Raw genomic sequence first — 27,146 nt, 5'->3', positions numbered from 1 at the left:
TTATTTGATCAACATAATTGCTCAGAGCAAGAGCTAATTGGAAAATGACATGCATTTACCCTCTCTATTGAGGAGGAGAGGCTTATCGGGTATTTTACTGCAGGCATTTTCATTACTTCCAATATTCTGGAAGAAACAAGGCTTTAAAAAGAGCCAGGCCCAAACACACAAAGCTTGTTTGCTAGCCAGACGCTTTCCCATCCTTAAAATAGCTCCAGTATTTTGCTGTGCAAGGGTTTGAACATGTCTGTACTGCAGCACATACAAGTACCTTGGCACACATATATGGGAGCTGCAAGCCAAGCTTGCCTCCAGGATTCTGCAGCACTAAATGTGTTCTTGCTCTGTATATCTGTATTCATGCTATATGTGTTTGGTTCTTTCTATGACTGGCTCCCATCCCGAGGTGCTAATGCAGAAAATATTGTTTGGCCAAGGCAGAAGAGCGTCTCAGGAGTAGGAAAGGCAGAAAGTGATTTTTTTTTTGGTGCTCCTGATGTAGAAAAGACTGTAATTCCCCACCTCGCCAGCTCAAACCCTGCATTAAGGCCACAGTTTGAAACACTGATACCTTTGGAATGATTTTTTTTGTCCCTTGCCTTGCTCAGATGTTCTGGTTAACATTGTGAGTCTGTACGCACACACACACACCCTCCCTGACACATCTGTGCACTTTTTTATTAAATTAAAGTCTAAGAAGTGGATGCCAGAGCAGAGGGGTGGGGATGGAAAGAATCAGGAGGTAGGAAACTCAGATCCTAAACTGGTTCCTCTTTCCATTATTAGCTCTAGCATTGTTTGGGGTTGGAATATTTAATTTGTTTAAATAAGAGACAAGCAAGCAATTTTCCAGGCTGCATGAAGGGGAGGAAGATCATCTATCAACACCAACAGTTTGCAACCTATTGTCTGCAGGCCCTAAGGGTTATCTGCTGGGGAAGGGAACTAAGGAAATCAACCCCATTGTCAGTTGCCTTAAGTTTGTGACAGATGGACTGCACCTGTGTTGGAAAATACTGGGGTCTGCAAATTAAAATTGGGTAGAACCCAGCGTGTTTTCCTCCTGCTGTTTGTGAGCAGTTCAACTATCAAGTTTTGCTTGCTTCAAAAAAACCCTCCAAAAGTGGTCCATGGAGCATGTGAGAGCTGAGAAACATGCTGTGCCAGGTCTCACCCCCTGAGGTCTAGCTGTGCTGCCAGCACTGCACAAGTGGTACAGGAAAACTCCAGAAACGAGTGCAGCAGAGCCTATTTGTACTTATACCAGGACATGCCTGATAGTGGAGGTGTTTTAGGGTAGGAAGCAAAAGTAGCCACTAAGGAAATGAAAAATATCCTCACTATGGGTGGCTCGGGAGCTTGCAGTGTATATGTCCCGGCTGTCCCTGGGGGAAGGAGAGTTATGTCCATTATGTACCTGTAAGCACAATTTTGTCATGCTGCTTAGTGGGGATGCTGTGCAGTTTGGACCTGAGGGGTGCTGAGGACACTGGGTGCCATGCCTGCTCACAGCTCTGCGCTGCAGACGGCTACAGCAAGCTGCAAACAAGAATGATGCCAAGATTCAGTGTCCTGTGAGTGACTTCAGCCAGTGGACAACTAGCCTCAGAGTGTGAAGCTGTGATCTCTAAGCTGTGGCTAATGGAATAAATCAGTAACCTGATGGCACCACAGGACACCGCACATGGGGCATACAGGATCCTGTTGCCAGCTCCAGGCACAAAGGAAGGAAAACCACCCTAAAAAAAATAAAACAAAAAAGCGAAGCAACCCAAAAAATATTGTGAATATCCTTGTGAATTCAGGCAGCTGTTACGGCCAAATAGGGGATGGACAGGCGTGCAGGGAAGCGGCCGCTATAGGGCGTCGCGGTGGAACTACCAGCAGGGGGCGACCGCAGCTGCTGCAACCCGGATCCCAGCCCCGCATCCCAGCCCCGCAACCCGGGATTGCCGCCGCCTCGCGCCCAGCCCAGCCCAGCAGCCCCTCATCCCCACCTCCCCTGCACCTTTCACAGACCGGCATCCAGCCTCACACGCCGCTCCGCAGTCCTGCCACCCCTCCACTCAGCACCCCTGCGGCCTTGGATCCAGCCCGCACACAGCCCTCCAGCCCAACATTTCCCTTTGCCCACCACCCAGCAGCCTCATATCTCCCCAGGTCGGTGTCCCAGCAGTCCCGGAACCAAGCACACCAGAAGACCTGCATCCAAATGTCCAATTCTGTAGCCCTGCAGACACACAGCCTACCACCCAGCCCCAAATACCTGCATTTCAGCATCCCCACATCCCAGCATTGTGCAGCCCTACATCCTAGGAGTCCAGCAATCCCTACCACTCATCCCCACAGCCCATCATCCAGTGCCACATCCAAGTTGCACAGCAGCCCCAGAGCTTCACAGCTCTGCAGCTCAGCCTCCTGGCAGCCCCACAGCCAGCAGCTCAGCCCAAGCAGCTCAGCAACCCAGCCTAGGGCACACAGCAAATGCAGCTGGCACAGTGCTGCTGCTTTGAGTCTAGGCTTTTTTATGGTTTCTGCCCTCAGGGGCAATGACAACTGTGACTGTGGAGGTGGTTGTAGTTATACTGGGGCTTTTTTTTCCTGAGGCCCTGCTATGGACTGTATTGGCAGAGGTGCTATTTCATTCCTGGGAGCTGGAAAAACCTCTCTAGTGTTAGCTTGCCACAGCCCAAGGAGGCAGCTTTACAGGTGTGCAGGATGCAGCCAGCGTCACTGGTGCTCTCCCGGTCCCACTGCTCTGCAGGGCTGGAGGCAGGAATGCTACATGAGAAAAGGCAAACAGCAGCTGCCTCTGCAACTTGGCTCCAATGCTACAGATGGTACTTCACTGTGAGCTTTGCCTCCACCAGGAACAGTCCCTCCCTATGCACAGTAACAGATTTTTCTGCAGGATTTTAGCATTAGAAATGAATGCTGGAGAACCTGGTGCTTTTGTTACACTGGGACATTTATCCTGCCAACTGTGAATCAACAGGATTGCATTTCTGCAACTGGAAAATTCAATAAACATACGCAGAAACATTATTGTCCCCCAGTTTTTGTCTATTCCTCTCCACTTTGTTGTCCTGCTGAATCTCATGCTAGCAACTCCTTACAGGAGGGTGGCAGCATGTTCAATCTGATGGAGCACTCCTCACCTGGCTGACTTACAGCAGAGCCTTGCTATTATATCTGAAGCCATAGCACAGGTGTGCTGCTCCTCTGTGAACACATTCCAAAGGCACATGTAGCCTATCTTAGCTGGAATTTCATCCTATTTTTTATTCAAGCACAAAATATCTGGTTATTATTTTCAGCCGAGAGAAGGTGCTTGAAATGGAAAAGGTCCCTCAAGTCAGAAAATGGGATCAAAAATGAAGCTGTGGAAAACATTTGCAGGCAAACAATAAAAATACAGTTTGAGTAAATGGAAATATTTAATTTCAGAGCTTTCAAGATTTTTTTTTAATTAACACTTAAAAGTAAAATTATTTACATTGTAGAAGACATTTGAATAAAGAAAATATTTTTTTAAATGTCAATAATTTAAAAAAGTGATGCTTTGATATTCATAACTTTTTCCTTATTACTTTTATTTGACAAATGTACTGGGCATGTTTTCTTTTGTAACTCTCACAAGAAAAACAATAGCTTTGAGGGATCAGTATTTTTGAATTAGAAAACATTTTGCTGAAAACTCCTATCTGGAAAAAAGCTGGTAATAGTTAGTGTGAAAAGTCTAATAGGAACCTTTTAGTTCCAGATGTGTTGTTCTGCTTCCCCTGGTATGACAGAGGTACTTAAAATTAAAGTTCAAAGATGCCGCACCGGTGGAACTAACTACATATTTCCTGACATTTGTGCCTGTCAGCACAAGGGTGGTTAGACTGCTATTTATAAATCCGAACTTAATTCATTGTCATACCAAAGGGAGCAGTCAAAACCCCAGAGAGAAATCAGGGCCAGTGCACCAGAGGCTTTTTCCTAACTTATTTCTGGCTATGTTGTATTCGGAAGAAAGATACACATAGCAAACACAGTCCAATCCCAGCCCTCCTCTGCTGAGTCAGAGTCAGCTTCTTAGGTCTTACGGATCTCAAGTCATAAAGGCAGGATGGTCTTGTGGGTTAGGATATGGACTCTGAGTCAGAATAGTTTATTCATGAAAGAAAAATGCTCCTTTCATTTATTAGCACATTATTCTCTAACTGGCCTAAGCAAATTGCCAGTAGAAAGTTTCAGCTGTAGGCATTTTAAAGATGAATAGGGTAAAAAAAGGGAAGCCCAATTGACATTTGATCATTTCTGCAGCAACATTGCATTTATCCATAACTAGCTGTCCTGGTAGGAAAAGGACAAGCACCAGGGTAAATACCAGAAATATTCAGATTTGTGTTTCAGTCTAGCTGAAGTCCTGTTGATTAAGCTGGGAATGTTGATTAAAGACCTTAAGCTGTGACCCCCAGCAATTCAGTCAGGTTACTCCTGCTGCTCAGCAAGGCTTGAGTTAAATTAGAAAGCAGGATAGAGAGTCAGTGAGTTTATCAGCTCTGAGCAGTGTGTTTCTATGCAGATAACCTGCAAGTACCTCTCTGCTCAGCCCCGGAGTCTTATGGGGGATTCAATAGCTTGTCTGTCTGCTGGTGGGAGATACTAGAGTCCTTCAAGAAAAAAACCCTAAAAACTAATCCTGCTTTGCACCAATCCTCTGGAAATCAGTCATTCAGTCCATATAGTTAATGATCAGTTGGTGGGTTAATAGCCAAACTTGAAGTCAAGGGTTATTAAAGCTTAAAAAAAAAATTAACCACTCAGTGGCTGTCGTCAAAGAAAATACTCAGTTATTTTTTGATGGTTACTTCTCCCTCTAGGCTGCCATGGAGACTGACAAGGGATATTTTAACTTGTCAAGGCAATAGCACCATAGCAACAAAACCCTGAGAAGCCCATCAGTTTGGTGTACAGGTCCTGTTTTGCATATTGGGCCTTTGATCTTTAAGAGTATTTAGCACTGCCAATTTTTTATGAGTGTAGTGAAGAGGTGAAATAGGTGCCTTGTTTAAGTAGGACAATTTATTATTGTCACTCAGCTTTTGAAGGACAAGCCATGCAGAAGAGCTCAAGTCAGGGGAGAGAGGCCTTGAACGCAAGAACATTTACGCTTCGGTTAACAAGGAAGCAAGCTGCATGGGGGTTTGCAGAATCCAGTTCTCATTGCCTCAGAAAAAATTGATGTTTTTATTTCTGCACTTTCAATTTGTGTTTTTTCAGTTTACTGACAAAAGAAATTTTAATTATTTGAAGTACAGAAGCTAAAGGCAAAGATAGGGCTTTTCCTTTCTTCTTCGTACTATGGCAACAAGATTGTTGGGCAAACTTAGACTGTATAACCTGTGGTGCCACTAGCTGCCACAGACAGTAGAAGGAATTCAGACCAATTTTGAGGGTATCAGCTGAGTCTGTCACTCCAGTAGGGAAGGAAAGAGGAATCACTGCAAATGAAGTGGAGACTTTTCCAATGAGACCAGAGATGGTGTGATATGGGTAAATGATATAACATAGCTAAGAACAACTGCTTCCAAACACAAAACTGTAAGAGGTAAGAGTCATTTCTTGTTTCTGTGATCTTTCTCTGATAGAAAGCAATCTATAATCCAGGACAGACAGCACTTAACAGCATCTAGCTGTATATCTGACAGGTCTTGACGATGTCTTTTCGCAGGCTTTTGAGCAGCAGCCGGCAGCATGAGATGGGCCGGGCTTTGCTCAGAACCCAACACCCATTTGTGCCTCACCCACAGAGATGAACCGTCCTTTGGGGCAGTGCCTGGCACTGGGCAGCCGGTCACACTCACACAGAGAAAGGACCCAAAACAGTTCCCATGAGGTTACCTCATCCTATGGTTTTCAGGCTGCACTTCAGGGACACACCAATGATTCATAGGACAAGAGGAGGTGGTCAGTGAAGTGAATGGAGAAAAAGTGAATGGAACAGGTGCATCTGCTTCCACACATATAAACAAATACTACAGTAAGAGAGCAAGAACACTGAAATGTATCCTAGCCTTTGTCTAGTTTCCTTTCTGTTGTCAGTGAAAGTCACCATGGACCCATAGCACTTGACAGTGTTTGGATTGTTTTCCAAAAGTAAGGTTAGAAGAGCACTGTCAGGAAACACCACTGCACCCCAGCTGCCTAGAAACAAAATCAGCTGTCCCTAACCATTCCTGACAGCCCTGAGTGTCTTACCGTTCTGGAGATGCTTCAGTCCCTGGAGGCAACTGCAATATGCAATTGTCCACAACATTAGAAAGTTTGTCTTGCCATCTGTATTGAGCTTTCCGTGCTGCAGTTTGAGCTTGTTATGTCTTTCTTTATTTACCTCTACGTGCTGTGGAGAACAGATTATTCCCTTTCTCTTTGATGTGGCAAAACCAAACAGCGTTCAGCTCCCTGTTGTTCATACAGCCCTCTCGTGGGGATGGCCTATCCTTCCCCGGCCTTGCTGCCTGCTAGCGAGCCAGAGATGAGCAATGTACCCCAGAGCAGCCCAGGAGCAGCACTCTCCTCAGCTTTCCTTTTCTGTTGCCTTGGTTTTATCTAGTGCTGTCTTCCCAACCTTAATCACTTGTTGGATGTGCCTCTAGTTCTGAGTTCTTTTCCAGTGTTGATTCCTACCCCTTAGCTGTGTTTCCTTAGGAGCAGCCAAAGCACATTCCTGTATCCTCTGCACCTGCTTTGCTCCTTTGCTGCCCTTCAGGAGGGCTTCCCTTCCTTCACAAAAGACAGCTCTCAAACCTGTGGGGACTGCACCACACACACACATACACACAAGCAACCAGCTCTACGTTAACCAAGACTCAACCCAAAACATGAGAACAACAACAACAAAAGAGCCCTGTGTATAGTCAGTACCTGGAGCTAAACAGAGATATCCTACCCCTCATATTTTTTTTGTTAATTGTTGCTCTGGACATTTTTGTTTTATCAGATGGAGAAGGACACTTGAGACCTAACTAATTTGTCTCTTGTCAATGGCTCTTTGTTTTCTTTTGGGTTTTTTTCCCCTTATTTTTTCCCTGGCCCCATAATCATTTCTTTGTTCCCTTCAGTAAGCTGGCCACTCAGAGCATTACATCCCTGTCTTAAACCTGGCTGTATTATGTTCATAACAGCAACAGCAGCATCTGCTGGGATAGCAGTGATGCACGGCCATCAAGGTTCCCTTTGCTAGGCACTGCACAAAAAAAAAAATCTCACTGTCTGAATCAACCCATCTCCACAGTGACCAGGACAAACGAGATGGAACCGCAGAGGAGAAAGCACCTTTTTATTTTGAAACCAATAAAACACTTTGGACTTTTCTCTCACAGGCACTTTATTGCCCTTGCTAATGGCAAGCTCTCTGTCTATGCGAGTGTAAGCTAGCAGCAAGGTACTAATAAATTAATAAAGTAGAGGCAGGGCACAGGCCCAGGCAGTTGCCCATGCAATTAAATGGTTGGCATTGCCCTTGCATGAGTTTGCTGCCAATGCCCAGGCATATTTCAGGAGCTAGTGTGGTTCTCTGCAGGTGGTTTGGGCACAGCTCTACCGCTCTGGGGGGACAGAAGCACATCCCTTTGGGGATGGCTGGGCATGCCAATGGGTCTTGGGGGTGGAAAACATTCCTTGGCCTCTCTTACTAATTTGTGTGGCCGTAGACTTGGTGTCTCAGCACTGCACAGCTTATAATGGATTTACTCATCGCAGCATCCCTGTGAAGCAGGGAAGTGCTGATAAGCCCCTGGGTCTGAGAGGAAAAACAAACTCATGGAAATGCTGAAAGGGCTACATGGCTCCAGAGAAGTCTTCAAGTCCCACAGCCCTCTTGTTACTCAACCTCCTTCCCCAGCTCCAAGTCTTGAAGCCCCTCAGGCGGGTGAGGATGAGCCAGCCACGAAGATGTGCCCCCAATCTGGTGGGGATGCTGAGCTGCCCAGGACCACACGGAGTGAGACAGGGACCACCTCCTTCGAGCTCTGCAGCTGAGAGGAAACCCAGCCTGCTGAGGCTGGGCAGCTTAAAGCATGAACTGGGCAAGCCTGGTCCAGACAACAGGATCAGGCTTGCACTTAACTTGACCCTTAGTGACTTGCAGAAGCTTTGGTAGGAACGTGGCTCCTCCACCCCATACGCTTTGACTTACTGGGATGTACAATGCAGGGTCTCTCAGAGGTCACGTGTCAAATCCATATGGATGGTTTGTGCAGAGGAAATTGGCGGGGTCGGGAAGAGTGGAAGGTACTCAGTGCTTTACAGATACATTGCCTGAAGTTCCCCTGCTGAGAAAAACAGAAAGCAGTTCAGCATCATGCATTTTCCATTTTCTATTTTTTCCATTCATTTTCCCCATACCTGTGTTCTGAGGGAGATGATCAGTCATTCAGCTACTGGGTCATCTGTCTCTGTTACTAGATCACGTCCATCACTATGGTGTCAGGGACTGCAAATACAGAGAATGTGTGTTCATTAATTATGGCATTATATGAAAATGCACTGTTTTATTGACAGTCATATTTTGAGCAATACCATTATTTCAATACCTGAACAGTCACAACTGCACCTTTTGACAGAGTGCCCTCAGATTTCCAGGGCTAGCTCCCAGGCACAAGGTTATAGTCCCTGCAGAGCCATGCACACAGGGGGCAAGGACTTGTGGCAGGAGGAGGGAAGTGTTGGGAGCCACAGCTCCCCACCGGCACGTGATGGGTGGCCCTGCCCCAAGACACCCAGATGCAGTGAGCCCACCCCCAGCCATAACCCAGTGAAGAGCTTTACTTTGCCCAGAGGCCAGCTGGAGGCTTCATAGGGTGGATGGATCCAGAGGCCATATGGATCCAGGCTGTAAAGCTTCAGCTGTATTTATCCGAGACTGCTTTTCTTCTCAGCTCACCTCTTACTGACACCTGCACACCTCCTTTGTGGTGGAAATATTTGTGCCTTTCCCTGCTCCAGGGTGCTGATAGCAGAGGTGCAGTGAGGGCTCATTACCTGCTCAGGGTGGTGCTGCAAAATTAGGAGGAGGAGGCGAAACCTACTCATGGCCTTACCTTAATTATTATTATTCTCCTTGCTGAGTCTTCTCCTTACTCAGTACTGCCTCTGATAGGAAAGGTGCTTTTCTTGCATATAATTGCTTAAAAGCAAAAGGAAAACTCAGCAAAATGAAAAGCACCACCACTACAGAAAAAAAAAAAAATCCACACAAGAAACCTGGGCCTCATTCACTCTTCTGTTAATTAGCCTTAAAGAAAACAATAAAATGAGAAAGCAAAGAAAAAGCCTAGGAAGGTAATTGGGCTGGGCTGCTGAAGAAGCAAGAACTGTGGGAAACAGGGAGATGGCTGCAGACAGCATCACCCTGCAGAAACCCCACATTTCTGAGGTCTGCCTCTCCCATGAGTCCTGTTTTGCGGCAAATCAGAGTAGACGGGGTAATTATGACAGCTGTGCTTTAGACTGGTTTAAGAAGTTGTATTTTCCTGACTGCCTCTGGAGCACAACAGCAGTGGCAGGCAGATTCCTGCCAGCACAGCTTGGCTAAATCTACCAAAACAAGCAACCGACTAGCCTTCTGGAAGAACTTGCTGGGTTATTTTTGATAGGTGTTTGTTTTCAATGACAAGTTTCTGAGGAAAACAGTAGCATTTTAAAATCTACATGTACAGCCAAGAAAGCTTGTGGACTTTTCCCTCCTTCTTTCCAGCAAATACTTTGCTGCCTCTTTTACAATGCCATTTCTAATGACGTAAAGTGAAGATAAGAATTGTTTGCCCACACTGCCTTGCTCAGTTTTCCATGTGTAGCTTCTGGCTGATTTGCCATGTGCCCCTGCTGAGGTCTCAATCCATTTTCAACTGAAAGCATCTGGGTTCTTGCTTGGCTTATCATGCCGACACAGCTGGCAACCTATTAATCTCCTGCTCCCGATGCCTTTACTTCAGTGGGAAAGCTCTGGTGCTTTTTAGTGGTTTGTATTTGCAGCTAACAGAGGCTGGTGCTCAAAGCCTCTAGGACACTTCTCCACAAAAACCCCTCTCCTGAACTACTGGAGCTGGAAGCGGTTCAGCATTTTTGTCCTTCTTGCTCTAACACTCTCTGTCAAAGATATGGAGATCCATAAAGCAGCTGGAGAAGCAGGTTCAAAGACAGGATTACCACATTATCTACCAATAATGCTTTACCCTCATTCACATCTTTAGTCTAAGGACTTCAAGACACCTACAAAGCACTTTCTCAAACACTGATAAATTGAGGCTCAGTTTTCACTCAATAGGTTTTTTTCCCTGTTGAGCTATGTTTTTAGGCACATGAATTCTGTCAGCTCCCTCCCCAGCTAAGAGAGGACACTAGTCTGTCAAGGTTATCCAGCAAAGGAGCCCTTGGAATCTCATTCTACTTAGAAAACTGTTTTAAAGTAGCCTGGTGAAAACATTGTTGTGTGATGGTAAACCATTGCCTTCTAGAGCCATGCTGGTGGTACTGTTCTGGCAACTCTTTCTTTCAAAATCCAGCTCAAATGCACTAGAATGGCAATTTCCTGAGCCCAGCCTTGTATGCTAGTGAAGGACTCCCAAGTAGAGACAGGATGCCTGAAAGGGAAAAAAATCTCTTATATTGTGGCTGGCTTCTGATTTATGCATAACTATTATGGCTGAAAAGTGCTGTCCTGAAAACCTGGGAATTGAAGGTTTTCATCCTGTCCCTGAAAAGACAAACATAATGCCTGTGCAACTGCTTTCCAGTATCCCAAACCAGCTCACAGTTCGCTACCAAAGAAGATTTCTGGTGGGGTGAAGCACAGCATGCTGAGAAGTGCCTGCTCCTCCCCAGCTGTGGCTGCCGGCACCACGGAGGTGGGATTGACTCGGCACTGAGCTGGCCCAGCTAAGCTGGGGATCAGGGAGGCACCCGGGAGCCCCCATGTACAACCACCTGAGCCAGGATGGTGCTGATTTGGATGGCAGCGTTTGCTCTGCACTAAGTGAATCATGGTCTTTGGTTTCCTGCCTTTGTGTTACCATGCAGCACAGAAAAAGCCATGGCTTTCCCTCTCTGCTAAGCTGCCCCGGAGCCAGCTGTGGATGCTTTCCTGAGATGCCTGCCCTCAAAGTCGGGCAGTTATCACAGAAGAACAGACTGTTCACTTTCAATAAAACTGACACTTGCACTGGCTTGTTCCAAGCCTTTTAATCCCCACCAAGGAGATCCTAGCAACTGCTTTCAGAAGAGATCTTTAAACGTGGAAAGGGAAAAGGCTTTTCAGCAGCGGCCATGGGGTTCTTCCAAGTTTGATACCAAGAGGAAGTGTCTGGCTCCAAAAGAGATAACACTAGGACCAATTGTTGTTTTTCAGCCTTAAAGAGTAACCAGCTAAAAATGCATGGGACAAACTGTCCGCAAAAGCAGATCAGCACAGATCTATTGGCTAGGCCAAGTTTCACTGGGGAGGCTAGATGCAGAAGCAAGCATGAGAGCATTGCTGGCAGAGCAGACAGGTCTCTCTGTTAACCTCACCTCCCAGCACTGTTAACAAAAGTGAAGTCTCCCACTAGGAAGCTGGGCTCATGAAACTTGGGCTCATGTAAGGGCGTGGATGGCCCAGTTTGCAGTGCCTCTGGGGACATCCCCCAGTGGTGGGGAAGTGGTAGATTTCTCCAGGGAGTACTAAGTACTGAATTCTGTTCAGCCTGGGTAGTGATTGTTTCAGCCCAATCTGGGCATATTTTACAAGCACCTTGAGAAATCGCTTCAGCATAACGAAGCTGTTCATTGTCCTGGTTCTCTGTTCCTGGAGGACACACGGACTGTCCGCCCTCTTGCATTCCCTTTTCTCTTGCAATATTTGCATTTGCATTTAAGACATGCAAAGCCTGTCTCCCTCCACCTACCTCACTGCTCACTGTCTCCCTCTGTGCCCCATCAGTCTGGGTTGTAACAGCCTCTTCCCAGTTCTCCAGCCTGGTCTGATCGCATTACCCTCTGTCACAACTCATTTGCAAACAGGGACCTTATTCTTAAATACATCCTTGCATCCCAAATGCAAAGAGATATCTTCACATTTAGGTTATCAATATTTAAAAGCGTCAGCAATTTTAGGCCTGGTCCAGACACAACTTCTGCATCTCCTGTTGTGCAGCTGGAGTTCCCCAGCACATCCCAGTCCTCTCTCTGCAGACTTAGGAAGTCAGATCCCTTATATCCGTCATGCCATAAGGATGTAGATTTTGGGGAAGAAACCCTAGGTCTGGCAGGCTGTTCTGGAACCTGACTCCCATTTGAAGCAGTCCTGAGGCCTAAAACTCTGGCAAGGTGAGGGGTTCAGGTATAGCATGTGGGTGGGGTACACAGAACGGGGTGATGAATTTTAGTGCACACAGATTGCTGGGGTTCATCTGCATTCAAAGAGACTCTGGGTGTTTAACCAGTATGAAAACAAAACAGATGCCTCGCATAACCTTGAAAAGAAAACTGATAAAGGTCTTTTAGCTTGTCTAAAAAAGAAAATGTCTCCTGTACAAAAAATACCTCCAAGATACAAACAACTTCAGGAATATAGACTACATCGCTGAAGATGTAGGAGTGTATATGGGAGATGGTGGACTGCAGTCTAGGCTTGGGCATGAAGGCCATAGAGATCTGCCTGTGGGGTCACATGAAGATGCCCATAAATGTAGGTCACCTCAGTTCCAGCATGGAGTAACGAGAGCGTTCATATCAGGGATAAGAGCAGGGCTGAAGCAGGAATCAGCAGAGGCAGCCGGCAGGGTTTCTTCCCAGGAGTGCTACAACTGTCAGGAAGGCTGTGGCAGAAAAATTACTCACTAGTCTGCTTTAACAGGGAGGGGGATGCATAGCAGAAATGAAAGGTTTTCCCAGCTGCTGGAAAGAGCCCCTAGAGAACAGAAGCATGGCAGACTAGGATTTTGACAGCTGTTTTGGGAGTCCACCTGAGGAACCGGTAGGATTATGGCAGCTAGGAAAACTAGTGAGGGAATTCACACATGGAGTGGTAAAGAGCACCTGTGCTGCAGAAACCATGTCAGTTTTGAGTGTTAGCTGCTCTGCTCCAGCTCCTCAGTGATGTGTGTCCAAACTGAGCTGTTGTTTCTCTTCTCAGCTCTCTCCTCTGTCACTCACCAGTCCCACCAGTGTGCAGCACATTGTCCAAGCATGTTTTCTTCTCCCGTTTAGTCCTTGGATTTCCTCCCTCTCTCCTGATTGTGTGTAAACTGGGACTCCTGTGGCAGAAATAGCATGGCAGGTTATAAATCCTAGTGAAAAGAAGAGCAATGAAATGCAATATACCACAGGGCAAGGGCAGTTCCTTCATTCAGGTGTTTGGCAAAACTGGTAACTTTGTTATTTTTCTTAGCAAGACATTTATCTGCCACCACCTAGATCTTACCCAGTGTGTCTCCAGCGGTGCCCAGGCGACCTGCTGGGGTCACTGCTTAGTCTCTGCTCAGAGCCAGCAGGGAGAGCCCTCGGAAGAGCTCCCACCTCTGGTGCACTCAGAGGGGTGTGGGGCAGCCCTAGGGCAGTGAGGGGCTTACAGGACAAGCTGGCAAATTGGTGACTGTCACACAAAATCAGGACATGCAGTGCTTTTCAGCACCTGACCTCAGATCAGCCAAAAAGGATTTTGAAAGCGAGATAAAGGACTCACCTCCCACTGTGGTTTCCCTGCAGAGGCGCCGCAGATAGAGGTTAGAGTTAATTTGTTTTCTGAATTAAATAGAAATTTGGGAGGCTTGAAGCAATTGTTCTTTGTTTTGGTTTTGTAGGGTTTTCCCCATGTTTATCTCAACAATTGGTTTTGCCTGTGAGTTTTTGGTAGCCTCTTCTCAATCAGAGCTTAGCTGGTAGGGTGGCAAGAATTTATTGTGTTAGTAATGTGTGCAACTTACTGATCCCTTTCCCCAGGTAGTGAAAACGTCCCTGAAATCAATACTTTGGGCATGAAAATGTTATTAAAAAAAGCCCTGGCAAAAATGTAATTTTTTAAAACTACAAATCAAATATATAATAAAAGTAGCAGTATCTTGTAGTTCTCTAGCCCTTTTCCCTCATATTTCTCAAAGAACAGTCTCAAAGGCACTTCTCTAGAGACAGAGCACTCCTTTATATAAATTGCCCTTTCTTTCCCAGGTTGCTGTCCTTTCCTTGCTCTCTCTCTCTCTCCCTCCCTCCCTCCCTCCCTTCCTCTCTCCTTCCCTTTTCTTCCCCTTTCTTTTCTCACCACCTTGCATGCCACTGACCTATTCCACCAAGTCACCAGGATCCTGCTTTTTGGAAAATGAAGGGGTGCATTAGAGATGTTTTTTTTTCCAGACCTCAGGGTTGCTCTTTTCAATAAAGAACAGGATCTTGGTGACAGCCGTACAGAGCAGCCATACCCTTCCCTGGAACAAGCAGCAGTGCATCATGTCATGCTCAGAGAGTGCTGCCTCACTCCCTCGCCTCTCTCTGTGTCAAGCTTTTCAAGTTTCTGCAAGAAAAGAAAAAAAAGAAAGCTTTCATTCTACAAGGCCAGTATCTAGTTCATAGTTTTTATATCACAGGGAAAAAGATAAGCCGGGGTATAACAATGACCTACTTCACATCCTGATAAAATAATTTCCTCTCTCTGTAATTTTTCTTGAAGAATAATATTTGACTAACACGAGCACGTAGGATAGAGGAAGAGCGTTTCTGGGAACTGGCTGATAATGTGTCAAATTCAGCCCTGAGACAGACAACTGCCACCCTGTTGACCCATGCAGAGTTAAGCCTGTTTATCCCCCAGATTAGAGCTCTGAAAACAATTGGGTTCAAACCTGTAAGATGTGTGCATGTGATAGGGTTGAGGCTGAAAGCTCAGAAGCAGGGGGTATCTGTTACAGCATCCCTCCATCAATGCACCCTCAGCCCACCGCCACCACGGCTGCCTGGGAGCTGCTCTGACTTGCTGCTGTGGTGCAAACGGGCCCCCCCTTTGCAAAACAACTGTTTAGCTCATCCTTTTACACAAAAGGCTACAGTACTGGGTAGGGTACATTACAGTATAGGGCAACCATGCAGCTCTGAATCCACTCACATCCCCCCTCCCCAAGCACAGAAACAATGCAGACTGTTATGGCTCACTTGCTGGAGCCTACTTAGCTCAATGCATTGGCTGTATTTGTCTGCTGAAAGTGTTTAAAAATGTACATGTGGCATTTTTTTGCTTGCAGCATTGCATGAAGGGCTTTCTCACATCATCTTTTGATGCTGTTCAAATGGATTGCCACCCAGTGCATATCGCCCGCCCTCTCATCTCCCACCTACAGGATTTTTCCTTGTGGTTTGCAACTTTTCTCTTAAGGAGTTCTCATACAGGACACGAATTTGCCATTTGCCACTGCAGATAAGAGGTGACATTGCTCGTACATCCTTGTGCCCTCAGTTGTGCCATATTCCAGCTTGGTGTCAGATTGCAGAATGCCTGCTCACCTTCTCTTCAGCAAAAATAGACAAAACAGACCAAGGGGGCAAAAATCCATCAGCTGCCATGACTTCAGCAAGACACACTGCCCAAGATGGCCAAAGCCAACTAGTGAACAGTATTTACTGTACTTACTGTCAACGTATTTACTGTGTGCTGACTTCCAGCTTCATATGCTATTCCACAGTACTAACAAAGTACATGATTTATGGGATGCTGCTGAGAGCAAAATGTAGTTAAAATGTAATTATGGTACTCCTTTTATTTCTTTCCTTGAATAGATGTGGTATGAATCTCGTCTGGTCTATTAACTTTTCTCCAGTTTCTTGTTCCCCGAGGTGGAAGGTTCCCCTGGATTTCTAGAGATTGAAAACTACCAGCTGCTGGGCTCTGACAGGAGAAGGGTAACAAGCATTTTGGCACAGAGATGGAGACCCCTTTTGACAGCTCTGCTCCTCAGGCACAACAGGCCTTTCTATCAAAGCTCATGTGTGCAGGAGACAACTTTCTTGGGTACTGCTCAGGGGAAACTACAGCCTTAAAAGCTGTACCTCTTCCCATTGTACGTGTCTTTTGTTAGCATTGCCTTCTCTTGTATAAAGATGCACCTATATATACACTTAGAACCATGCAGAATAAAAATGAGATACTGGGCTGCAAATGTGGTTCTGCCCTCTGCACAGAGCAGTAGGGAGGAAATGCACCAGAAGTAACAGCATCCAGCCTCCATGCTTGATGCAGTTCCCCAGAAATGACTGAAGATACTGTTCCTTGTCTTGTGCAGATCCTTGCTACCTTTGGAGTTTCACTGAAAAGTGATTTGTTTTCAATTCAGAAGAAGGGATACAAGTCTGTGCAATTTATCCATTTTCCTTTTGCCTCCTTTGAAGGAAAAGAAGGACCTGTAACAATTTATGGTACAGGGACTGGTACCTGATTTTGGTCAGGAATGTGACTGTCACCTGTACCACTCTTATACTAAGCTGTGCAGTTCACTGTTGAAACAACATCGCTGCTCAAGCTGTTACCACACTACAGGTAGCTCTGAGCTCCCTCACCATTTCAGCAGAGCAGCCAAGCAGAATCTTCTCATGCCTCTGAGAGGAACACCTGCTGGGCTTAAGGTGCCCAATCCTGAATTAAACACTGTAATTTTGCGGCCAGGTGGCTGTGGAGCACACTTGCCTTTAAGGCTCTGCTATGGAGGGAGGAGCCCCAAGAACAAGCATGGTAATAGGCTGCCCTGGTGGTAACCTTTCAAACAGCTGCAGCTGTTTGCAAAGTGAACCTGCATCTGCACACATAATGTTTTTCCCTTTTCCAACAAGAATAAGCCATATTAGCATTATCCTGGCACAACTGCATCCATACTCTGGGGAGTTAGCTGCAATAGTATTGTTAAAGCAATCCAGCTTTTCTAAGTAGACAAGCTATAATTACACTAAATTAAAATAGAATGCTTTTGTTCTAACCTCAGCATCCCCACGAGGACTTGCACCAAAATAACCAAAGGTACAAATTAAGCCATTTCTGTCATTTTAGTACATGCCTGAGCACAGGCAGGCTCCCACTCCAATCCTTCTACCTGTCACTCCTGGCAGAGCTCAGCTGCCTGGGTGATCTCCTCACAGGCTTCATCACAGAGGGATAAAAGTATGAAAGCACCCAATGGGGAAATGCTTCTTGGTTGTAGCTGGGTGCCCTGTGATGACTCTCTGGGGCTAATGTCATATGTGGTAGCACTATCTTTGTTAATTTAGGGGAGCATAATTCTGCAGGACTGTGGTGTCCCACGAGAGGATCAATGGCCCCTATGGGTCTTGAGCATGAGGGTCACACTGAGCCCCTGTGCTCTGCTGGCTGCTCCATCCTTGCCTCGCTGTGCTCCTTGCAGGAAATGGGTGCTGCCACCCTGGTGTGGGGCTGCAGGGCGATGATCCTTCCCCACACCTTCAACTGCATGCATAGAGCATCCAACCTGGGGTCTTCCCAGCTGCCTTCAGCCACGGAGGACCTTGGGTCTGGCCCTGCTTTGGAATGCCCAAAATATCTAAGTGCACAAGTGCCACAACCCTATGGAGAGCCACAGTGACACTTCCCGTGGAAGAAGCCAGGGCACTTAGGAAAACAAGATCAGCTGTACAGAGTGATTATTTGCATGAGGCATGAGCCTTTGCAGGGCCTTCAGTGGTCCGACCACACAGAGCTTCAGGTTTTACTGAAGGTGGAAAATGACATCCCCACAGGCCTGACACTTCCAGCTCCTCCAGTTACCCTGAGACAGACAGATGGGGCATGATGGCCACATGTAGCACGTGCTGCAGTACTAAACCATCTGCCTCACATGGGTTTCCATTTCAGTGAGGGAAATAGTAGGGCGCACTGGGAACTCAGATGCTGAAAATGGTAAACTGAAATCCTGACTCTGCCACAGACTTATCAGCACTAATTTGGGTAAGTTGTCTCAGATACCTGCACTCGATGCCTGCCAAGTGAGGTATCCCAGATACTCCAGGTGTCACGGTTCATGTTTGTACAGTGCTGCTAAGGTCCCCAGAAGAAATGTGTTAATAGCGTTCCCAATTTAGGGCAGAGGCAAGCCATTCACCAGCCTTTCATTTCCAGCGTTCGACTGCAAAACCTTCCATGGCCAACTTATTTCGACGGTGCTAAAAATGAAGTGCCCCCTTTCCCACGGCACATGGCCCAGTTTATCCTTCCCCAAGGCTGCCGGTGGGAGCTCACTGAGCAAACACACCGAGAGCACGCCACCGCAACTTGACGGCTCTCCTGCCCTGCTAAGTGCGATCCGCTCCGCCCCTCCGGGAGAAGGGCGCAGGCAGTTGGGGCCCAGTTGGGCCGGCGAAGCCCTTGTCCCTCGGCGAAGCCCTGCCAAGGCCGAAAGTCCCCCAGAGCTGCGCGGCCAGAACGGCCCCTTTCAGCCGCACGGCCGGCCGGGGGTGCGCGCGGGCCCCGACGGGGCGGGGCGGCCCCGCCCCCGCCGCCAAGCCAGCCAGTCGCGCCGAGCGGAGAGGTGAGCGGGCCAATGAGAGGCGCGGCCGCGCGGCGGCGACCCGCCCCCTCCGCGCTCCCGCGGCCGTCGGGGCGGGCGCAGTGGGGCGCTGCGGCGCCGCCTGGCGGCCGGTGCCGGTCGGTGCCGGGCCGAGCGGCGCCGGCCCCTCCCCGCAGCGCCGCGCTATGTCACGCGGCGGCGCGGGGCCGGCGGTCAGGACTCGGGAGCGCGGGGCGAGGCGGTAGCAGCGCCGCCGGGAGCCGCCGCCTGCACCGGGAGCCGCCGCTGCCGCTCGCGCCCGGGGAGAGCCAGCCGGCACCGGGGCTGGCTTCGCGGCGGTCGCGCCGCGCCTGCCGGCCCGCCGGGGACCCGCACCGCCCGTCCACCGCCGCGCCCCGCCGCCCCCCGGCCGGCGGCCCCGGGCAGCGCGCCGCCCCCGGGTCCGCGGGGCTCTGCGTGGCCGCGCGGATGCCACCGCAGCAGGAGGGCGAGGCGGGGTACATCAGCAAGCCGGTGCCGCCGGGCGGCTGTGAGGTGCCGCCCGTGCCCCCGCGGAGGGTGCGCAGCGGACGGGCGGCCGCGGCGCTGGGAGCGGCGCTGGGCGGCCGCTGCCGGGCGGCGGGGTCCGGGGCCGCGGCCGTGGCCGGAACCGGGACCGGAGCGGGGTCTGAACCGCGGCGGAGCATCAAGTGCGTGCTGGTGGGGGACGGCGCGGTGGGCAAGACCAGCCTGGTGGTGAGCTACACCACCAACGGGTACCCCACCGAGTACATCCCCACTGCCTTCGACAACTTCTCCGGTAAGTGACCGGGGGCACCGCGGGGACCGAGGCGGCGGGAGGGGCAGCAGGGAGCGCGTCCCTGTCGTGCCTGTCCCAGGGCCGTGGCTTGGCTACTTGGAGGGGCTGATGTCCAGCTTCGGTGATTTCTTTATTTATTTGTGGTGAGCAGGACCCTACCCGGGCAGGACCGGAGCTTGTCAGGCTGCCATCGCAGGCAGCAGCACCAGCCAGTCGCCGGTGTAACGGAGCCGGGCTGGCAGCGTCTGTCGTGCCTGGCGGTGCGACCAGAGCCGAGCTTTAATTGGGAACTCTCCGCTGTAAAGCTTAGCGCTCTCGGGCGTATCGGAACCGCCTAAAGGTCAGGTTAAATACCTTCTCTAGCCCGTGCGAAGGGAGAGGTTCTGGGGTTTCTCTGTGGTTCAGCGGGGGCTTTTTCTGTCCCGGGCGTGCTGAAGGTGTACGACGGGGAGAATAAACTAAACCCTCGTGGCAGAATAAGATTCTGGACTGGCGGGCTAGCTCTTGGCGCTGCTGGCGGAGAGCTGGTGCCGTCACCGCCTACATCATCTCTTGTAGTGAAATGAATCGGAAAGCCCTGAAGGGCCTGTGTGTGCCCAAGTGTTAGCGACAAGTCGACTCCCTTCCAGCTCTGCTAAATCGTTGAATCTAAACTAACTGAAGAAAGATAAGAACTGATTTTTTAATTTTTCCGTAATGGAAAACGTGTAAACTTGGACTCATCTCAGTTTTACCCTCCCTCCTTTCTCTCCAAAGCTGTTGTGTCTGTCGATGGGAAGCCAGTGAGACTTCAGCTCTGTGACACAGCTGGTCAGGTCAGTGGAGCCACTTATTTGATTTCAGTGACAGCGGGAGGGGAGAAGTTGTTGCGCAAAGTTGTCCTGCAAATGACTTCATGGGTTTGAAAGTATTCCCGGTGTTTGATCATCTTATTATCCGCTATCATTTTCATTGCTGCTTAACGCCCTGCTTTGTCCGGTGTCTGTTGAAGAGTGGGGGGCGTACTGTGCCTCTGTATAGGGGCTGGCCACAGGCTGCTGCTCTGCTGGCTCAAGCTGCTGCTGTGTTTAGCCTGACTAGAAAGGCTGAACATATTGGGGATTCAACGGCCACCTGGTTTTCTCTTTGAGCAGTTGTCACTGTCTTTATCTTTGCTAAATAATTGTGTTTAAGAATCAGGGTGTTTGGGATGTATGCATGCAAAGCATCCACAACTTTAGGTGTCCAGAGATAGACTGTGTTTTTGAAGGGACAGAGGCTGAAGGGAGAAAAAAGTCCTGTTGGGTATTGTCCATGGAGACTTCATATTTGCCATTCCCCACCCCCTTAAAAAGTGATGCTGCCGTGAAGCTGAGGTTTGCTGTAATCTAAGATCTGAAGAGATGAGGGTAGCTGATGTCTCTCATCTCCTAGTTTGCCTGATACATAAAAAGAGCCCATTTCTTACCGCCTGCAAATCCCTGGCTTGTACCACTCTGAGTAGTGTGCAACACTGCTTGCCAGGGGTTGAGGCTGGATAACCAAAAGTAGGCAAAAATATTTGCTATCTCTGTAGTTTGAAGGCAGTGGGAGTTAGGATCCTTCACAGCTTTGTGGATCTAGGTCTATGCCTTCACCAAAAACATGCTGAAAAATCTCAGTGGCCTTAACATACAAACCTATTTAGATGAGTAGTAACTGGGTGTACTACTTAGGAAAGGGGTTTGAAGGGCTATGTAGTCCTCGACAGCAGTGTAAGACTCCCATGCGCACTACAAACCAATGCCGAAATCCTACAAATGGCATTCTGCGAGTACCAATGTGAAGTTAAACAGCAAGACTGTCCCATAATTTTGTGCCCTACTGAAGAGATGGGGTGGTACTACAGCAGCATGGGCTGTGCGTGTTCATATGCAGAGTGTGGCAGGTGAAATTGCCATTGGATGACAGTCTGTAGATATGTAGTGCCTCTGGAAATGCAGCTGCAAGCTGCAGGAGGGATGGGCAGGCCACCCCGGCACCTCTTGCCTTTATTAAGGCAAGAGGTGCCTCTTGCCGTTAATGCTTAAGATGTTTGCTATGGCTGCCCAAGGGCAGCTGGAGTGGGTAGAATCGCTGCTTTTAAAATGAAAAGATTATCTAAACTGGCAGAAGTCGTCCTGAGTAAAAGATTCCTAGGTGGATACTTTGGTAAAACTGCTGCTGAAATCTGCAGCTAAAAGAGCACTCCAGACAGAGGGAAATTCTATTTCAGCTTCTACTTCTATTTCCTCACTAGCCCAAAGAGGTATAGAGTCTCTGCGGGCCATGTGCCTACCATTGAAACAGCAGGAGTGTACTTGGGATATAAAGGGCACTATTTCATCTTGGTAGAAACCCTTAAGATCTGGGTTTGGCTTCCAAACCCATTGAATTGAGACCTTTTGAGCTTTCTCAGGTAGCAAGAAGAGGCAATTACATGGCAAAGTACCTTTCTGCAAACAGCCCTGTTGTTCAGCACAGCATCTCTCAGTAGATGTGGGGGTTTTCTTGAGCTAAGCAGTGAGAGCCTCGTTTCCTCTGAGGCTTAATCTGAGAATCAAGAGAGCTAATGAAGCTTACTTTCTTGACTCATGTTTTATAAATTGCTGTCTCTCCCAGAGATACTGCTAGAAGAAATTCATTTGAGTGGAACAGGACTTCTGAGGCTTCCAGGGGTCTTTAAACTGCGTATCTTGGGCCTCCAGAGGCCTTAAAGCAAAATCTCACCTCTCAAAAATTAACATGGAACACGGAACTTGAAATTCAACAGTAAACTGCTGGTACCAGGGAGATGTTTTCAGCTCTATGTTTCTGTGCACTTTCAATTCCAAGCTTTTGAGAACATGGTCCGTTTTAATTAAAATGTCACTGCCGCTGAGGCAAATCCTACCTGTTCAGGCTGCTAGTGTTACCCTGCTTTTATCCTGCTGTCAGCATAAAAGCAGCCTGCCTGGAGTTAACCCTTGTTTCTAGCTGCATTCTTCCTGAGGATCAGCATGCCTTTGTTACCATGTTGGCTTTCTTGTGGCTAGATCTTGAAGCTGAAAAAGGGCCATGCTTTGCTGGAGTTTGCACTAAAAGGAAAGAAAAAAAAACCCAGAAAGGTAGTGCTGGGAGGCCCGATTGCAGTTTGTTTGATGTGGCATGGGTGGGAGGGAAAGTTAAAGCTCTTACTCTATGTAATTGGCATGTTAAGCCTGCACATTGTAAACTATTATTGCTCCCTTTAGATTTAAATCCCTGTGCACAATGGCAGGGAAATTATTCCCCTATCCTGTAGGATGTTGTTAAGTAGTTACCAGTTTAAAAGCCAACTCCAGGAAAGGTACCCAGAAAGGTACCTGCTGCCACATGCCTGCTCTCTGACCTGTCAGCAGAGCAGCTTTGAGGTACATGGGTGCTCCTCATCAGAGCTGCTTACTGACTCACCCCTACACCCTAAGAGGTGGCCCTGTAGAAAGTACTCTCTCCCTCTTTAATTTTTGGTTTCCTGTACTGTAACCTGCTTCCCGCAGCTTTGCTTCTTTGCTGAAGTAGGGCAGAGGGCCTCTGTACAAAGAGCAAAGGAAATATTTAAGCACTTGAAATAACCTGTGGCATGAATCAGAATATCTCAGGTACGCAGGGAAGTCACCACCTTCGTCCTGTGTGCCCAGCAGTGGCAGGGTGCCTGCTGGCTGGCAGCCATGAGACCTCAGGCTGAGTACAGGCAACTTCTGCTTGTAACACACCTTGTTGGGTACTCTGGGTGCTCATTTTGAGGTGTTTTTTGAGGGGGTAGTGGCAGGTGATCCTCAGCTTCCCCAAAGGTCAGCAGCAGGCTAGAGCTGCTCTTTTGTGGGGTGCTAATGCAATTTTGTTCCATGCAGGATGAATTTGACAAGCTCAGGCCTCTGTGCTACACCAACACGGACATCTTCTTGCTGTGCTTCAGTGTGGTGAGCCCTTCGTCCTTCCAGAATGTGAGTGAGAAGTGGGTTCCTGAAATTCGATGCCACTGCCCCAAGGCACCCATAATCCTGGTTGGGACACAGTCGGACCTCCGGGAGGATGTCAAAGTCCTCATTGAGCTGGACAAGTGCAAAGAAAAACCAGTCTCGGAGGAGGCTGCGAAGCTCTGTGCCGAGGAAATAAAAGCTGCATCCTACATTGAGTGCTCTGCTTTGACTCAGAAAAACCTCAAGGAGGTCTTTGATGCAGCCATCGTGGCTGGTATTCAGTACTCGGATACCCAGCAGCAACCAAAGAAATCCAAGTGTAGGACTCCAGATAAGATGAAAAACCTCTCCAAATCCTGGTGGAAAAAATACTGCTGTTTTGTATAGGGATTACAAGGACCTGAGTGCTGCTCTGAGGAAATCAAATAGAGGCTATATTAGCTGAAATCTCAATTTGTGTTGTCCTGAGTGTATAATGTAGATCTGTATGTGTGTGTATATGTTGCTACTGGATATCTCAGTTGCCCCTTTTGAGGGTTGCAGAAGGATTCTTAGTTAAATAATTGCTATAAATCAGGTCTGGCATCCAGTTTTGTGACTAAAACTTCTCATTAAGGAAAAAAAGCACCACGTGTCTGTGAGCGTAGAAGGATTTGTCCAAAGGATTCAACTTCTTGTGTTGTAAGGTGTATGTGATTGACTGGGAGGAGCACACACCAGAGGCCTTCACTGCCAGGGCTTCGCAGGAGGAACGCACAAGTAATTAACGGTGGAAGCGTAGAGCTCTGTACATGGACGATCAAAGGGAAAAATAACACTGTGCCTCCTAATTGACTTTTGTAGCTTTAAAACCCCATTCCTGCTCTCTTCTCTGTGTGTTCCCAAGCCAACACTCTTAGGGATCACTTTAAAAAGGGTATGCAAGAGGTGTAATCTATACGCAAATGCCATAGTTAAAAAGGTCAAGAGTATACCTTCAGCTTGTGGTGAGGGAATCTAATCCCTTATGGAGCTGACATCTCATTTGTCACCTTCTGACTTTGTGAAAGTCCTTTCTGTCCTCCTTCCCCTGCCTTTCCCAGGAAGCCGAGTGGAAGCCCAAGAACATGACCAAGCTTTAACTCGCTACCTCGAGCAGTGGTGATTTCCTCTGTATTTTTGCAGATGTGATGACAGTTCATCTATTTCAGTTGAAAGGAATGTAAATAATGTTGTGTTGGGTTTTTTGGGTTTTTTTAAGCGATGTAACAAATATCCGTGCAGCACCATGTAAACCGCATCTGTTTTTTAAGTCTGCAGCAGGGAATTTCAGGATGCCCGTCCTTATGTTTTAAGGCTGCTAAACAAGTAACAAATCAGGCAGATTGAGATTTATAACAAACTGGACTCTAGAAACTGAGGCTGGTGCATCTTCTTTATGATGCTGTTTTCAACCAATTTAGTGTTTCCCTTCTAAAGGGCACCAGTCACTTTTGGTTGAATCTTGTCTAAGCTTATAGTTGTGAAATTGGCTGAGGCCACCCTGGAAATATAACTAATAATTCTTTTTTTTTCTCAGATCAGTCCAACAGATTAACTGAAATGTGCCTAAAATGCAACTGGGGAATCAGCGTAGAGTTGAGTGTGACCTATTCTTTGAATCTGGTTCCTACTGAACTAAGCCTAACTGCAGTTGTAATGAGTTTGAGAGACCTGAGTGATAATGCTACTCTTCGCAAGAATCAGTATTTAAACTTATTCTGCAGAGGATGTTTAGTTTGTGCTGTTCGTCTGCCTTTTTGTGGCCACAACTACTTTTTCTTTTCCCCTAGATATTTCAAGATCAGATTATATTTCCTTTTTTTTCCCCTTTGGCCATAGCCTTGAAGTGACCTTTTCCTTATTCTTAAACTAAACTGCAGTGACAGAAGGCTGGAACCTTTTTTCATCAGAAATGAATCAATGCCTGATATAAGGAACTGTGGAGGCCATTTGAGTTGATAAAGCTGACCACAGTTTACCTCCTGGCCCATTAAGGAAAATGACACTGTGTGAATGGATTCTGGGCTGAATTGGCATAGGCTCCACAAGCAATATTTTTTCCTTCTCTACAGCTGAATGAGTGCAGAATGGGTAATGTTCCATTGCTGAAAACTTGAAAATGGGATGGAAATCTTTACCTAGGGCCTAATTCAATAAAAATATGTTGGCTTCTGCACTGGAAGAGCCTGGAAAAACAGTTTCCATAGCACAGAAGCTGGATGCATTTAACTTGGTTTCATCTGGTTGGTAATGGTTTAATGTTTACTGGTCATGAAGCTAACATCTGAGCCTTTGTATTTGTTACTCAAATGCTTTGACAGGATTTCAGATATGCAGTCATACTGACATCTTGGAGAAAACCAGCCAGATTTCTCTTGGGTGCTTTGCTTGTCTGTAAAAAACAGTCTCGATAAATCAAAAATGTGGTTTTGGGGAGGAGACAGGCTTGAATCTGCTTCCATTTGCAGCTTCCATTTGCAAAAATAACAGAATTTCTTCTGCAAGATTATACTGCTTGGTATCATGCTGTACTGGAAGCAGTGGATTATATTTTATAAGCGGCCTGTTTCATAGTCTGGAGTAGCATTACTTTTAAATATAGCCAGCTGTGACTGTTTCTGAAGATGTGATTTATATACAACTTGTTATAGCCCTTTACTAGGTGTATGTAAACTGAGGTCTAATAACTTTATGGATACTTCTCTACACGGGGCTACACAGGGTCTAGGTTTTAGAAATATTACTTCTAAAATTACCAGTATTTTATGAGCGCAAATGAGGGGGAGATGTCTCTATGTAGTTTATAATCTGATGTGCCTTATAAAAAAAACTCTCTTCTGTTTTCTAAGTGTAGGCTATATTCCAAAAGAAATATTTCATGTGAGAATGATATAAATGAGGTATTTGAAAATAAATTCTGACCTGTGTACGTGTCTGCCTCTGCTGTGTGCTCAAGGAGGCTGAAGGGCAGTCCCTGGACATGCACTGTGCCGTTACCCGGCAGGGAGGAGGCAACTGCACTGCCAGCCTAGGACTGTGCTCCCAGTGCCCCATCAAAAGGCCTCTGCTCAAAAAATACAGCCTTTTCCCTGCGCTGCCCATCCCCAGGGGGCTGGGCTGGGTGGGAAGGGTACGACAACCAGCATTCTGTCTCACTGCCAACACAGCAGCATCTTGCTGTGTCCCTGTGAGGCATGGGTAGGCTCATTGTGCCTGGCCCCTGAAAGTGGGGTGAGCAGCCGGAGGAGCACAGCACAACTGGGGACAGCTGGGGGAACACTAAGACTGGTGATGTGGTCTTTTACCTGCTTCACATTGTCCCACACATGTCCTGGGGGAGCCAGAGGGCATTTTTGGAAGAGTGGAGCCCATTCCCTCTTGACACCAAGGGCCTTGTCACTCCTTCCTGGGTCCTGTCCCTCATGCCAGGGCCAAGGCATGTGAGGTTTGAGGCTTTTCATGCCCAGGACCTGGGTCGCCATAGCAGAGGGGCCTTCTGCACTTCAGTGCTACTGTGTTAGCCAAGTGGGGAGCAGCGTCTAGACCCCCAAGCATTTCCACAGAGCCAGTGTCCTGCTCTGAAACTGCTCCAGAGAAGGAGCTTTGCTCTGGACGAAGGTTAGTAAACTGTCCCCATTGTGTTTGGTTTTCTGGGAGCTGAAAGGAGCAGACATGCTGTCTGGGATGGCATACCAGGTTGCCCTCCCATGCCACCTGTCTCTTGGGTTGTGAGGTGGATGCATTTTCAACCATTAGAATGCACACAACCTTCACAAACTAGAGGAAGGAGATTGTTCCTTTTTCCCATGATTGGTTCCTCACTGAAGCAAAGCCTTGGCTTCCTTTCTGCTTTTTAACTGTGATCCT

The 27,146-nt window shown here is 47.7% G+C and overlaps 1 protein-coding gene and 2 long non-coding RNA genes across 6 annotated transcripts in view; 2 read left to right on the top strand and 1 right to left on the bottom strand.

The window, feature by feature from the left end:
• LOC108498582 overlaps positions 1-1,513 on the top strand; it is a 5,922-nt gene extending 4,409 nt beyond the window's left edge. Inside the window, exon 3 of the long non-coding RNA XR_001875228.1 lies at positions 1,448-1,513. This is a non-coding gene — a long non-coding RNA (uncharacterized LOC108498582). The remainder of the gene's footprint in view (positions 1-1,447) is intronic.
• A 5,754-nt stretch (positions 1,514-7,267) lies between these two features.
• Positions 7,268-15,144, bottom strand: LOC108498630. 4 transcript variants are annotated; one of them, XR_001875247.1, is made up of 7 exons: positions 14,862-15,144; positions 14,304-14,533; positions 13,712-13,904; positions 13,183-13,283; positions 9,093-9,178; positions 8,398-8,485; positions 7,268-8,324 (listed from the first exon to the last, which is right to left on the bottom strand). It is a non-coding gene; the product is annotated as an uncharacterized LOC108498630 (long non-coding RNA). The 4 variants fall into 4 exon arrangements; XR_001875248.1 differs by lacking the exon at positions 9,093-9,178 and having other exon boundaries at positions 7,268-8,027; positions 8,189-8,324; XR_001875246.1 differs by lacking the exon at positions 9,093-9,178.
• A 3,845-nt stretch (positions 15,145-18,989) lies between these two features.
• RHOU (ras homolog family member U) lies at positions 18,990-26,211 on the top strand. Its single transcript, XM_017817560.1, has 3 exons — positions 18,990-19,320; positions 20,077-20,135; positions 23,190-26,211. Exons 1-3 carry the CDS (start codon positions 18,990-18,992, stop codon positions 23,643-23,645), a joined length of 846 nt encoding a protein of 281 aa, XP_017673049.1. The 3' UTR covers positions 23,646-26,211.
• The last annotated feature ends 935 nt before the right edge of the window (positions 26,212-27,146 follow it).

This window comes from Lepidothrix coronata, unplaced genomic scaffold (genome assembly GCF_001604755.1).
Source record: "Lepidothrix coronata isolate B3197 unplaced genomic scaffold, Lepidothrix_coronata-1.0 Scaffold61, whole genome shotgun sequence".
In the NCBI taxonomy this organism is placed as follows: domain Eukaryota; kingdom Metazoa; phylum Chordata; class Aves; order Passeriformes; family Pipridae; genus Lepidothrix; species Lepidothrix coronata.
The sequence above is the reverse complement of the archived record's forward strand: the minus strand, read 5'-3'. Positions and strand labels throughout refer to the sequence as shown.